The 13,453-nt window shown below is 37.7% G+C and overlaps 1 protein-coding gene across 1 annotated transcript in view; it reads right to left on the bottom strand.

Moving 5' to 3' along the window:
- COL21A1 (collagen type XXI alpha 1 chain) overlaps positions 1-13,453 on the bottom strand; it is a 77,355-nt gene that overhangs the window by 37,243 nt on the left and 26,659 nt on the right. Inside the window, exons 11-15 of the mRNA XM_087719170.1 lie at positions 11,329-11,382; positions 9,314-9,367; positions 7,191-7,244; positions 7,034-7,087; positions 2,022-2,075 (exon numbers count right to left, since the gene is read on the bottom strand). Of these exons, the coding sequence (XP_087575296.1) occupies positions 2,022-2,075; positions 7,034-7,087; positions 7,191-7,244; positions 9,314-9,367; positions 11,329-11,382 (270 nt within the window). The remainder of the gene's footprint in view (positions 1-2,021; positions 2,076-7,033; positions 7,088-7,190; positions 7,245-9,313; positions 9,368-11,328; positions 11,383-13,453) is intronic.

Genomic DNA, 13,453 nt, shown 5'->3' with positions numbered 1-13,453 from the left:
AAGTAAACCCATTGTTCACTATGAGACAGGTTTTTTTTTGCCAGAAATAGGAAGTAAATGTCTATTTCTTGCAAAACCATTGTAAATTGAAGTCACATGACTACAAATGGCCATAAATGTAGATCAGTTGCTAAGCACCCAAAATGTGGTCACGTGACCATGGCAGCGTTGAAGTTTTGAAACAAGGTCATAAGTAGATTCTGGAGGTCTATCGTGTTTCATCATGTGTTGAGGACAAAATGCACTAAAAAGGTATTGAAAAATCAGAGACTAAAGTAAATTGATAAAATGTTGAGAGTCCCTAAAGAAAGGAAGAAATGAAAACATGGAGCAGAAAAATGGGAGGCTCCAGGAAATTCTGGATCATGGGCTCAGCCGGCAGGGTTTAGGAAGAAGAATACTGGCAAGTTAGAATTTTGAATTACTTGCAATTATGGTAAAAAAAAAAAAAGCATGCATCTCAAAGGCTCAAAGATGTTTGAGTCATTTTTTTTAGTTCCTGACAAATATCACTTTATTGTTCATTTGTTCTCTCTTTCTCTTTCTCTTTCTCTTTCTCTTTCTCTTTCTCTTTCTCTTTCTGTCTGTCTGTCTGTCTATCTATCATCTATCTATCATCTATCTATCTATCTATCATCTATATCATCTATCTATCTATCTATCTATCTATCTATCTATCTATCTATCATCTATCTATCTATCATCTATCTATCTATCATCTGTCTATCTATCTATCTATCATCTATCTATCTATCTATCTATCATCTATCTATCTATCATCTTTCCATCTATCATCTATCTATCTATCATCTGTCTATCATCTATCTACTATCTATCATCTATCTATCTATCTATCTATCTATCTATCATCTATCTATCTATCTATCTATCTATCATCTATCTATCTATCATCTATATCATCTATCTATCTATCTATCTATCTATCTATCTATCTATCATCTATCTATCTATCTATCTATCTATCTATCTATCTATCATCTATGTATCATCTATCTATCTATCTATCTATCTATCTATCATCTATCTATCATCTATCTATCTATCTATCTATCATCTATCTATCTATCTATCTATCTATCTATCTATCTATCTATCTATCTATCTATCTATCTATCTGCGAGCCATGGTGGCACAGTGGCTAGAATGCAGTACTGCAGGCTACTTCTGCTGACTGCTGGTTGACTGCAATTTGGCAGTTCAAATCTCACCAGGCTCAAGGTTGACTCAGCCTTCCATCCTACCGAGGTGAATAAAATGAGGATCCACAATTGTTGGGGGCAATGTGCTGACTCTCTAAACCACTTAGAGAGAGCTGCAAAGCCTTGTAAAGTGGTATATAAGTCTAATTGCTATTGCTATTGTTATCTATCTATCTAACTATCATGTCTCACCACTCACTTTTGGAAATAGATGGAGATGCAGATCTTACTGATACTTACTGGGATGAGGGTGGGAATGATGAAAGCAGCATTGTGAATACAAGCTCTGTTCCTTTAATATGTGTGCTAAGATGTCACAGGCATGTATGAAAGTGTTGTAACTGGCACGATGTCTCTTTTCCTCACTTTAATGAAGGTGGTGGGTCCTGCAGATACCTACCTCAGCTTCCATTCCTTAGCATTTTGACTTCAGAATGCCCCCAAATATTAATCATAAACCATTTTGAGTCTTCTTCTACTGGAAGCAGCAGAAAGTTGTTTTAAATAAATAAACAATATGAAACATTATGTGAACAAGCTCCCTGTGAAAACACTACTTTTCTAAGAGGGAAAGGAAGAAAGAGTCATGTTGATGAATGTCATTAATTGCTGTCCAAAAGGGAAAGCACAGTAGTAACACAAAGAAGAAAATCCTCCTTAATCTCTTAAAAAACACATTAAAAGATCAGCTGCCAGGTTTCGGTGTGTGGTTGTGTTCTGTTTGACACCCAATTTTTTAAAAATAGATTTTAACAAAGAAAAATGAACGTCAGTAAACAACTTAAAAACTGAAAAACTTACTGGATTCCCCCGTCTTCCTTCTGGTCCTTGAGAACCCTGTTGTCCAACTTCTCCCTTAATGTTGATGACAGAGAAATAATCAAGAAACTATTAAATTTCCAGTAGCACACTGGGAACTGAACAGTCTGAACTTAACTCCACCAATATATGGGAAATATCTAAAATCTGCCAGTAAAATACACCAAGCTAAATCTTTGCTGCTACACAGCATGTTTCTTCAAGCTGTTTTTTTTTTAATTTTTCCACTTGCATTTAGGTTTCAGACCTTGCCAATGCTGTAAAATCTATGTTCGGGCCTGTTCCCCTATGAAATCAATCTCTGGAACACACCAAGAGTCCATCCACGTTCTGATTTAGCCGAACATAAAAACTGTGCTGATGTGAGCTGCTCTATTGGTTTCTGCCTCCAGAGGGCACAGCTAACTAAATATGGATATCTTTCCAAAAGAGTCAGGACAGAGGTGGGTTCCTACCAGTTCGCACCTATTCGGTAGAACCGGTTCGTCAAATCTACCGAACCGGTTAGAAGATGTTCCACCAGTGGACCCAGAAAGCAGGCCACGCCTACAGAAGAGGTTCCAAAAAATTTTGAAACCCACCACTGGTCCTTGGATATGATTATTCTACACTATCATGCTCCTATTTATAAAACTCAGTGCCTCTGTGAAAGGTAAGGATGACTACTGCGTTTGTGGTGCAATCAGAACATTGCGTGTGTTGAAGTTGTTTTAACGCAAACCAAAGATGCCTTTTAAAAAACAAGTTTACATCATATTCTTATGCATGCCAGTGCTGTGTGTGAGGTCATTTAAGGTGGTTCTGACAAGTGTCGTCGGCGTCTTCATATCCGGTCACATGGGTGGCAAGCCACTCCCATCTGGTCACATGGGCAGCAAGCCACTCCCACAAAGGAGGCCACACCCACAGAGTAGGTTCAAACAATTTTTGAACCCCACTACTGGGTAGGAGGCATGATTTATCCTCCTTTGTTCGTGGCTAATTTCAACCAGTGTTGACAGATGGGGAGAGATTTCACTCAGAGGCCCACTCAATTTTATGACCTTTTTATTTTAACCATAATTAAGCAACTCACTGTAGTTGTTAAGTCAATCCTGCAGTCATTACATCAATCTGGCTTTTCCCATTGACTTTGCTTATCAGAACACCTAACCACAGGATGCTGCAACCATGGTAAGTATATTCCAGTTGCCAATGCCCAAATTTTGAACATGTGACCCTGGGGATGCTGCAGTTGTCATAAGTGCAAGGACCGGTCGTAACTCCCTTTTTTCAGTTCCATTGCAACTGCAAAAAGTCACACAAATGGTTGCAAGTCAACCGATAGTCATCAGCTCACAACAGTTGATTCGGCGACTGTTCAATGTTACAATCGCACTTAATGAGTGAATGACTCTTTTTTCACACTTAAGGCCATTGCAGCATCCCCATGGTCACATCAATCAAAATCCAGAAGTTCTGGTTCGTACTTATGACCATCGCAATGTCCCGGGGTCATGTGGCCCACCTCGGGGGAGGGCCTTCTCTGTAGCTGCTCCGGCCCTATGGAACGATCTTCCTGTAGAGATCTGGACCCTAACCACTCTTCCGTCCTTCCATAAAGCCACTAAGACCTGGCCGTTCCGGCAGGCCTGGGGCTGTTGATTAGTATCCAGCCCCACTCCAACTGTATGCATGTTGTTGTAATTTTAATACTTGTATCCTTATTTTAAATTTTTTTAATATATGTTTCTTGTCTTGTCTGTAAGCCGCCCAGAGTCCCAAGGGAGTGGGCGGCATACAAATGTTAATAAATCTAAAATCTAAATCAAATCTTTGGAGGCTTTCTGACAAGCAAAGTCAATGGGGAAGCCAGATTCACTTAACAACCGTGTTACTAATTTAACAGTTGCAGTGATTTCACTTAACAACTGTGGCAGGAAAGGTCATAAAATGGGGCAAAACTCACTTAACAAATATCGCTTAGGAACAGAAATTTTGGGCACAATTGTGGTTGAAAGTCGAGAACCACTTATATTCTTACGATTCATTCTGGCTGGGAATTTAAAGACTGGTGTAACCTGTGCATGTGATAAATACATAACCTCCATTCGCTACATTTTGAAGAATACCAGGTTGCAAGACACTTAGCGGCGTCTTTAAGAAAGTCTAACTCTGAAATACTCATGCTCTGAGTTTCTTAAAGAGGTGGGGGGGGGTTATGAATAGTGGGGAAATTGGTAAATATAACTTTTTCCATCCAATGGAAAAAGTTCCCCAAACTCTTCCACAAAGAAGGGTGGGACACTAATTATTCCACAGCAGAGAGTTTGCAAACATATGGGTCTGCAAAGGCCAATTTATAGAGCTCATGATTTTGATGTGTACCGAAATATTTATAGCAATAGCAATAGCAGTTAGACTTATATACCGCTTCATAGGGCTTTCAGCCCCCTCGAAGCGGTTTACAGAGTCAGCAAATTGCCCCCAACAACAATACGGGTCCTCATTTTACCCACCTCGGAAGGATGGAAGGCTGAGCCAACCCTGAGCCAGTGAGATTTGAACAGCCGAACTGCAGATAACAGTCAGCTGAAGTAGCCTGCAGTGCTGCATTTAACCACTGCGCCACCTCGGCTCTTTATTTATTTATTGTTTTGGGGAGGGGGGGGGACTATTTCTGAATTTTTGGAAGAAAATTCCAGAAGCAATTTTCAAAGATGCTTTTCTTGTTGAAATATTCTGACTTTTGATTGCAAAAAAAAAATCCAAGTGAAACAATGTTTTATAGCCAGCAGATGTTAAAAAGGCAAAATGGGAGCATTTTAATCTGCCAGAAACACAAGGCCATTGCTTTTTTTTAATTTCAAACTATTCAGAAATAGATACTATACTTCTTCCTCTTGCTCTGTATTCTAATCTAAGAACGAAAGAATGCAGTGAACTTAAACAAAAGCATATATTGAAAGTTGGATTTTTTTTAATTAAAAAAAATCAGACATCAAGAAGGAAATCCAGACAACGTACTTACGTTGTTCTTCAAATTTCCTACACTCTCTATTTATTGCTGCCAGAGCAAAACTACAGTACATGCCAGAAAGAGCAATTTAACTTGATTAGACAATTCCCAAGGTATGTAGCAAGGGAAGGGATGGAAAAAGCTGCAGCAAAAACTTCCTAAGAATTCCATATGCAATAAATATCACATGGAAGAGAGAAAAATCATGTAGTTGACCAAGTTGCAATAATCTCACTTCTTATACTACCAATATCTGCATGCCAATAAGCATGGATCAGCTTTAATGTATGGAACAGTCCAGTGGTGGGTTTCAAAAATTGTTCGAACCTACTCTGTGGGTGTGGCCTCCTTTGTGGGAGTGGCTTGCCGCCCATGTGACCGGATGGGAGTGGCTTGCCGCCCATGTGACTGGATATGAAGATGCCGACGACACTTGTCAGAACCACCTTAAATTACCTCACACACAGCACTGGCATGCATAAGAACATGATGCAAACTTGTTTTTTAAAAGGCATCTTTGGTTTTCGTTAAAACAACTTCAACACCCGCAATGTTCTGATTGCACCACAAACGCAGTAGTCATCCTTACCTTTCACAGAGGCACTGAGTTTTATAAATAGGAGCATGATAGTGTAGAATAATCACATCCAAGGACCAGTGGTGGGTTTCAAAAAAATTTGGAACCTCTTCTGTAGGTGTGGCCTGCTTTCCGGGTCCACTGGTGGAACCTCTTCTAACAGGTTCGGTAGATTTGACAAACCGGTTCTACCGAATAGGTGCGAACTGGTCGGAACCCACCTCTGGAACAGTCCTAATTAGGCCAGTTCCTCCCTTCCATGCAGCAACCCTATGAGCACAAACACATGTCTGGAACCCTTGCAGGATGCTACCAGACAGTCAAGAAGATGTGCAGTGAAAGTCAGTGGTTGTTTGATCCTCCTTTTTATGTTATGAATTGTTTCCTTGATCCCCGTGCCAGATGGACTCCTACTCCACTGAGTCCATTGGTATCATGTCATTATTCACAGCTTCTCTTAAACAGCACATATGTTTAAAAGAAATGTAAGCACACAAGAATAAGATTAATAAAATAAGAATCCATTAATACAATCGAAAGAAGTATAGGAATACAGGTAGGTAGTCCTCAACGTACGACCACAATTGAGCCCAAGGTTTCTGTTGCTAAGCGAGACCCCTTGTTAAGTGACTTTTGCCCCCATTTTACGACCTTTCCTGCTAGAATTGTTAAGTGAAAATCACCGCCGTTGTAAATAGCAATAGCAGTTAGACTTATATACCGCTTCATAGGGCTTTCAGCCCTCTCTAAGCCGTTTACAGAGTCAGCAATCCAGGGTCCTCATTTTACCCACCTCGGAAGGATGGAAGGCTGAGCCGGTGAGATTTGAATCGCCGAAGTGCTGAACTAGCAGTCAGCTAAAGTAGCCTGCAGTACTGCACTTGTGACGCGAATTTGGCTTCCCCAATGACTTTGCTTGTCACTAAAAGGTGATCACATTACTCTGGAAAGCTGCAACAGTCATAAGGTCATGCCAGTTGCCAAGCGTCCTAATTCTGATCACGTGACCATGGGGATATAAGTGTGAAAAACGGTCATAAGTCACTTCTTTTATTGCCCCTGCAACTTTAACCCAGCCTATGGGAAACCATAGCCGGTCACAAGCCCAGATAAATGGGGAGTGTTGGTTCCCGTGGCGACGGAACCGTGAAACAAGCTGAGAATCCAATGGCAGGACAACACACGGATAAACAACTCTGTAATCTGTGACGTTCTGCCTTTGGCCTTCACAATGCAACGGTCACTGCCTTGTGGACGTTGACATTTACGAAGATTAAGTCCAAAGTCCAAGTCCCCTGTAACTTTGAACGAATGGCTGTGAGTGGAGAACTACCTGTATACGTCATGCATATACACATGAAGTTAATTTGAATTCTAGTTATGAGTACAATAGTTGAACAAAATCAATATGTTGGGTACCTTAAAACCTGGAATTCCAGGTACGCCGTCCTTCCCATTCCTCCCAGGTTCTCCCTGTTTTTATAAATAAAGTTAGAATTACTCACCAGCTGTAATAAGGCAGAAAAAGGAAAAACAAAGAGAATCCCCCCCCCCCCAATATTTGTCAGAAACTTACAACCCGTCCAGGAATTCCAGGAAATCCAGAAGAACCTTTTTCTCCTTTTGCGCCCTGGTAAAAGAATAGGACAAAGCTAAATAAGAGAAGCAGTCAATCAAACTGTCAGCACCCTCTAAAGGCTGACAGAATACATGGTGAGTTGAAGATGGCTCATTAGTCCTACTCATCAAGTGCTAATTATGCTTGACCAGTTGTGGAAAAATCTAAACTTAGCACTGTGAAGAAAAATTATCTCTCTTTTTTTTTTCTTTTAGTACTTATTCAAGGTGATAATATTCTTATGGGTGAAGTGTTGTGTTCTGGCTCTTGTTTTAAGTTACAGACAAAGAGATTTGTGGAAATGGTTTATCTTTCCTTATACATTGCACAATAATTTCTCCCGGGATTGAACTAAAATTGCAAAGGCAGATCCCCTAAGGGAACTCTTCCCATTGGATTTTTTTTTAATCTCTAGATAAATTTTATTAAAAGTTTTAAAAAGAACATGAAACCTACAAATAGTTTTGCTATGTATTCTTTTGTATTCTGTAAGCTAGTATGGAATAAAAAAATGAAAAACAGAAAAGATAAAAAGCAACCAATTCTCTTTGCAACAAATATAAGCATAATTACAAAATTAACTCTTACTCTATGATTACAAAAGAAAGCTCTCTTTTTTCTATTATTTACTTTTTCCCCCCTAATCATCAAAACTACAGGTAATAAATGCATTTTTCTGTTTCATACAATATATATATAAGGGGCTTCCAGTCAGCCATAAATGTAGATATTGTATTTTCTCTAATCAAGGATAGATAGATAGATAGATAGATAGATAGATGGATGGATGGATGGATGGATGGATGGATGGATGGATGGATGGATGGATGGATGGATGGATAGATAGATAGATAGATAGATAGATAGATAGATAGATAGATAGATAGATAGATAGATAGATAGATAGAGATAGATAGATAGATAGATAGATAGATAGATAGATAGATAGATGATAGATAGATAGATAGATATGATAGATAGATAGATAGATAGATATGATAGATAGATGGATGGATGGATGGATGGATGGATGGATGGATGGATGGATGGATAGATAGATAGATAGATAGATAGATAGAGAGAGAGAGAGAGAGAGAGAGAGAGAGATAGAGAGAGAGAGATAGATAGATAGATAGATAGATGATAGATAGATAGATAGATAGATAGATAGATAGATAGATAGATAGATATGATAGATAGATAGATAGATAGATATGATAGATAGATAGATAGATAGATAGATAGATAGATAGATAGATAGATAGATGAAAGATGGATGGATGGATGGATAGATGATAGATAGATAGATAATAGATAGATAGATAGATAGATAGATAGATAGATAGATAGATAGATAGATAGATAGATAGATAGATAGATAGATAATAGATAGAGATGATAGATAGATAGATAGATAGATAGATAGATAGATAGATAGATAGATAGATAGATAGATAGATAGATAGATAGATAGATAGACAGATAGATATATTCCAATAGTCTTTCACAGATCTATAATAACAGGATAAATTGTCCATGTTGTTCACATTTCCAACATACATTTGTAGCACCTATATACATTTTATAAATTTCTTTGGTGATAAATACAAAAGATATATCATTTTTATAAAAAAAATTAAAAAAAATTCCCATTGAACTATTTGTATATTGTAGCCAAACATTTTAGCCCATTTTATCATACATTGTTTCACTTAGTCTCTCTAATATTTCAACAAAAGTTTATATATTTTGGCAATAACATGTTCATAGTTTGTATATAATTTTATTTCAAACTCACTTATATTGTTCAAAATCATAAATGTTTTTATCCATTTTAAACCTTTTTGAGATTTGTGTATAAGAAAATCATTGACAAGTATAACCTTTTGTTGATAAATCTTCCCTTGATTTTGTTTTACAACTACTTGGAGAGAAATCTAGTGCATTGTGATAAGCTAACCATTTGTGTTAACTTTTATTTCTTGCCTATAACAACCTAGATTTATGTTTAGTCCGGCTCACCTGACATATGGTTTTTTATCAAACTAAATCATTTGATCTTATATTAAGTTTAAACTTGCCTTTTTCCCATAAATTCCTGGTATGCCTTGATCTCCTTTAGGTCCTCTGTCCCCCTTAATAAAATAAATAGATAACTTTATTTTTATATGCAAAGAGGCAAATTAAATAGAATAAAGCAAGAAAACATTCGCTCACAATATCTAAGGTGATAGTAGCCATACCTTTTAGCATAGTGCAAATGTGGTTTAAAATTAATACTTATTTACACACCAGAAATAAAATGTCTTCATAACTGTGTATTTAGACCACCTGCCTATCATGACTTTTTACAGCCATTATCAGACGCAAAAGACTAATGGCATGCATTAAGTTCCATTTAAACTGATTTATTTCTTATGCCTATGCACAGGAATCTAGTCAACTAACTAATAGTTAGGACTACTTTGGCACTAGATAAGATTTAGACTTCATTAGATTGCTTGTGGGAACATAGAGATTCTAGGCTGATTCCTCTGACTCCACCCCCAGGCTCCTTCTTCTACACAATGCTATAAAACATATAGTAATAACATAAAAACATATAAAAACAGCAATGTGAAAGAATAACAACTCTAATTTACCTCTATTACAGTTCCAATTTGCAATATTATAGGAGGTCTATTGTATAAAATAATGAATTAAAAATTCAAAAACAAATCCATCTATTAGGAGGTAGCGTCTATGGAAAGATGAACAATATTTCATCTAAGACAAACTTTGCACTAATGTTGAGGTGATAAATAGACTAAATAGTCCAGACCTTCAGAGCAGGCTAGTTTCAATTATCAGAAAAGAGGAAATGATAATATTCAAAAATACTTCCCCTAATAGAATAGAATAGAATAGAATAACAGAGTTGGAAGGGACCGTGGAGGTCTTCTAGTCCAACCCCCTGCCTAGGCAGGAAAGCCTATACCATTTCAGACAGATGGCTAGCCAACATCTTCTTAAAGACTTCCAGTGTTGGGGCATTCACAACTTCTGGAGGCAACTTCTGTTCCACTGATGAGCCGAGGTGGCGCAGTGGTTAAATGCAGCACTACAGGCTACTTCAGCTGACTGCAGTTCAGCAGTTCGGCTGTTCAAATCCCACCAGGCTCAAGGTTGACTCAGCCTTCCATCCTTCTGAGGTGGGTAAAATGAGGACCTGGATTGTTGGGGGCGATATGCTGACTCTGTAAACCGCTTAGAGAGGGCTGAAAGCCCTATGAAGCGGTATATAAGTCTAACTATTGATTAATTGTTCTAACTGTCAGGAAATTTCTCCTCAGTTCTAAGTTGCTTCTCTCCTTGATTAGTCTCCACCCAATGCTTCTTGTTCTACCCTCAGGTGCTTTGGAGAATAGCTTGACTCCCTCTTCTTTGTGGCAACCCCTGAGATATTGAAAGACTGCTATCATGTCTCCCCTGGTCCTTCTTTTCATTAAACTAGACATACTCAGTTCCTGCAACTGTTCTTCATATGTTTTAGTTTCCAGTCCCCTAATCATCTTTGTTGCTCTTCTCTGCACTCTTTCTAGAGTCTCAACATCTTTTTTACATTGTGGCGACCAAAACTGAATGCAGGATTCCAAGTGTGGCCTTACCAAGGCATTATAAAGTGGTATTAACACTTCACATGGTCTTGATTCTATCCCTCTGTTTATGCAGCTTAGAACTGTGTTGGTTTTTTTGGCAGCTGCTGCCAAATATTTAAATAAATTGTCCTCTAGGACTCCAAGATCCCTCTCTCAGTTTACTACTATTGAGCAAAGTTAGATTAGGTAAGGGCAAATGATTTAAAACTGGATAAACAAGTCAGCCTATGTGATATCACCACTTCCATAAATATGGATATCTACCTTTACTTATTTGACAATATTCTGAACTAAAAGTTGCGTCCTTTAGACAGAAAAGAAAACATGGAATAATAACTCCTGTTGTTTTTTTTTTACTCTGAATGAGATAAGAAGGGCGGGATTTTTATTATTTTGACAATCCCTTGATTTTTTTTTTAACATCCTACCCCTTGTTACAAGAAGCATTTGGTTTGAACCTTAGATGCTGGCATTCCGTGTAATCCAGGGAAACCTGAAACTCCACGTTCACCCTAGAGGGGGGGAAAGGGAAATCTCTGTGAAGCATGTTAAGTAAATAAATAAGTATCAAAAGGCATCATTTCATAAATGAGACAAAGATATTTTTTCTCCAATGGGCTTGCTTTCTAAATAAGAATTACACCACTGCTTTCTTCATTAGATAGCCATGAATTCTTAGGCCTGGTCAGGATGCCAAGGCACCCTTGAGCTAACATTTAGCCACTGAATCTTAGGACATGAAGAAATGATGTGCAAAAACAAATGGAAAGGGCATTGCTTTGGCTAGAAAAAATAGGAAACTAGGGAATAATTAGCCATCAGCCAGAAGCTCCCAGCATCCGCATTTTGAAATAATTAAGAATTGAACTATCTGGAATGCACAAAACATAAGAAGCAAACTATCTATGATGTTCTTTCTAGAACCAGCCCCCATCAAAATTCTTGTGTTGAGAAATACCTTCTGACAACAGATACTCCGCACAGAAACATTAAAAAGCAAGAAGCTGAGTTCAATGTAGAGATATTTTAGACTGTGATTGTCAAGAAGTTATACCATGTACGGGCTCTGGGAAGTCGGGGGGAGGGAAGGGAGGTGGGGATCTAGGGGGAGGGGGGGGAAATATAATATGTGTTAAATTTTAAAGCATGATTGCACTTGTATACTGTGGCTTTTTAATGTTAGTGTCAAAACAGAACAAACTGAATATATTGGAAGGTAATAGAAGTATACCGAAGGGAGGAGTTGAGTGAAAGAAGAAGGAGAGTAGAGAGGGTGAGAGAGAGGAGGAGGAGAAGGAAGGGAGGGAATGGATTAAGAGAGGGAGTGATAAGGTTAGGGTTAGATGGAGGGGGAGGGGAAGTAGGTGTAGAGGGGTATGAGAGAAGGAAGAATGAAAGTTGGAGGGGGATGAAAGAGGGTGTATGGTGGGCCGAGGTGGTATATTGGGTTTGTATTGTAGGGGGCATTTTCTATAAAAGTGAGGGCTGTGTTTATTACCCAATGTTATATGCCTCGGTTGCACAGTAAACATGTGATTGTATAGAATGAAATGGAAATAAAAAAGACTTGTGGAAGCAAAAACAAAACAAAACAAAACATATTTACTATGTAGAATTACGGATAGTAAAAACATGTCCTTATTTCAGAGAATTCAGTCAACAATATGTGTCTGTATGGCATTATTCATGAAGTTAGTTTAGCAGGTAATTTTATTTATGGCTTCATACTCTGCTGTTCTCTATCACTGCCAGAAATGACCTTTCCCTCCCTGTTTTATATTTAACTGCCGATGATTTATTTGCAAGCTCATCTTAATCTATTCCAATAAGACAACTGAATGGTATATTGCCAGTATGTGGAACAGTAAATCTGTACCAGCGGATATAAATCAGCATCTGGACAATAAATTAAAGTCTTGGTTATTCGCAACTTCTGAAACGCTTCAAAATAATATCTACCCTCAAACAACTGAACATGAGTGATAGTCATCAATTTTTGTTTTGAAGAAGTGGGAAAATGTTCTTAACTGTCGGAAACTGACATTTTGCAAAACCATTAGTTTGTGTAAAAACAAGCGTAAGCAGCTTGACCTCAAGTGACTCAAATTTAACTCAAATATACATTTTAAGATAACTTTTCAGCTAAATCACAATGACATCTAATCTAGGTTTCTATAGCTCAGTATATTCTATAATCTTTTCTTCTTTCGCCCGTCACCTGATTTTCCATTTCTTTACTTATAATAATCTATGTGGCTGCCCAACTCACTCAGTGACTCCACTGTGGAGTGGATGGCGTACAAAGATTTTTAAAAAATCAATATTAAAACAATAAAAAGAAATACACTCATCCTGGCAACAATAGTCAGATCAACCATTACATCTTGCCCATGTTGCAATTGGGTTGGATCATAATTGCCTTAATCTCCATAATCTTTAGTAGGTAACCACAAGTATTCGGTTCAACATTTTCACAGTGTTTTATGAACCCTAATACTTCTTATGTCTTTATCTACAGTTATCTAAATTAGTTTTTATATATATATATATATATATATATATATATATATATATATATATATA

Source organism: Thamnophis sirtalis, unplaced genomic scaffold (genome assembly GCF_051295495.1).
Source record: "Thamnophis sirtalis isolate CommonGarterSnake01/CBP01778 unplaced genomic scaffold, rThaSir2_p1.2 scaffold_6, whole genome shotgun sequence".
In the NCBI taxonomy this organism is placed as follows: domain Eukaryota; kingdom Metazoa; phylum Chordata; class Lepidosauria; order Squamata; family Natricidae; genus Thamnophis; species Thamnophis sirtalis.
The sequence above is the reverse complement of the archived record's forward strand: the minus strand, read 5'-3'. Positions and strand labels throughout refer to the sequence as shown.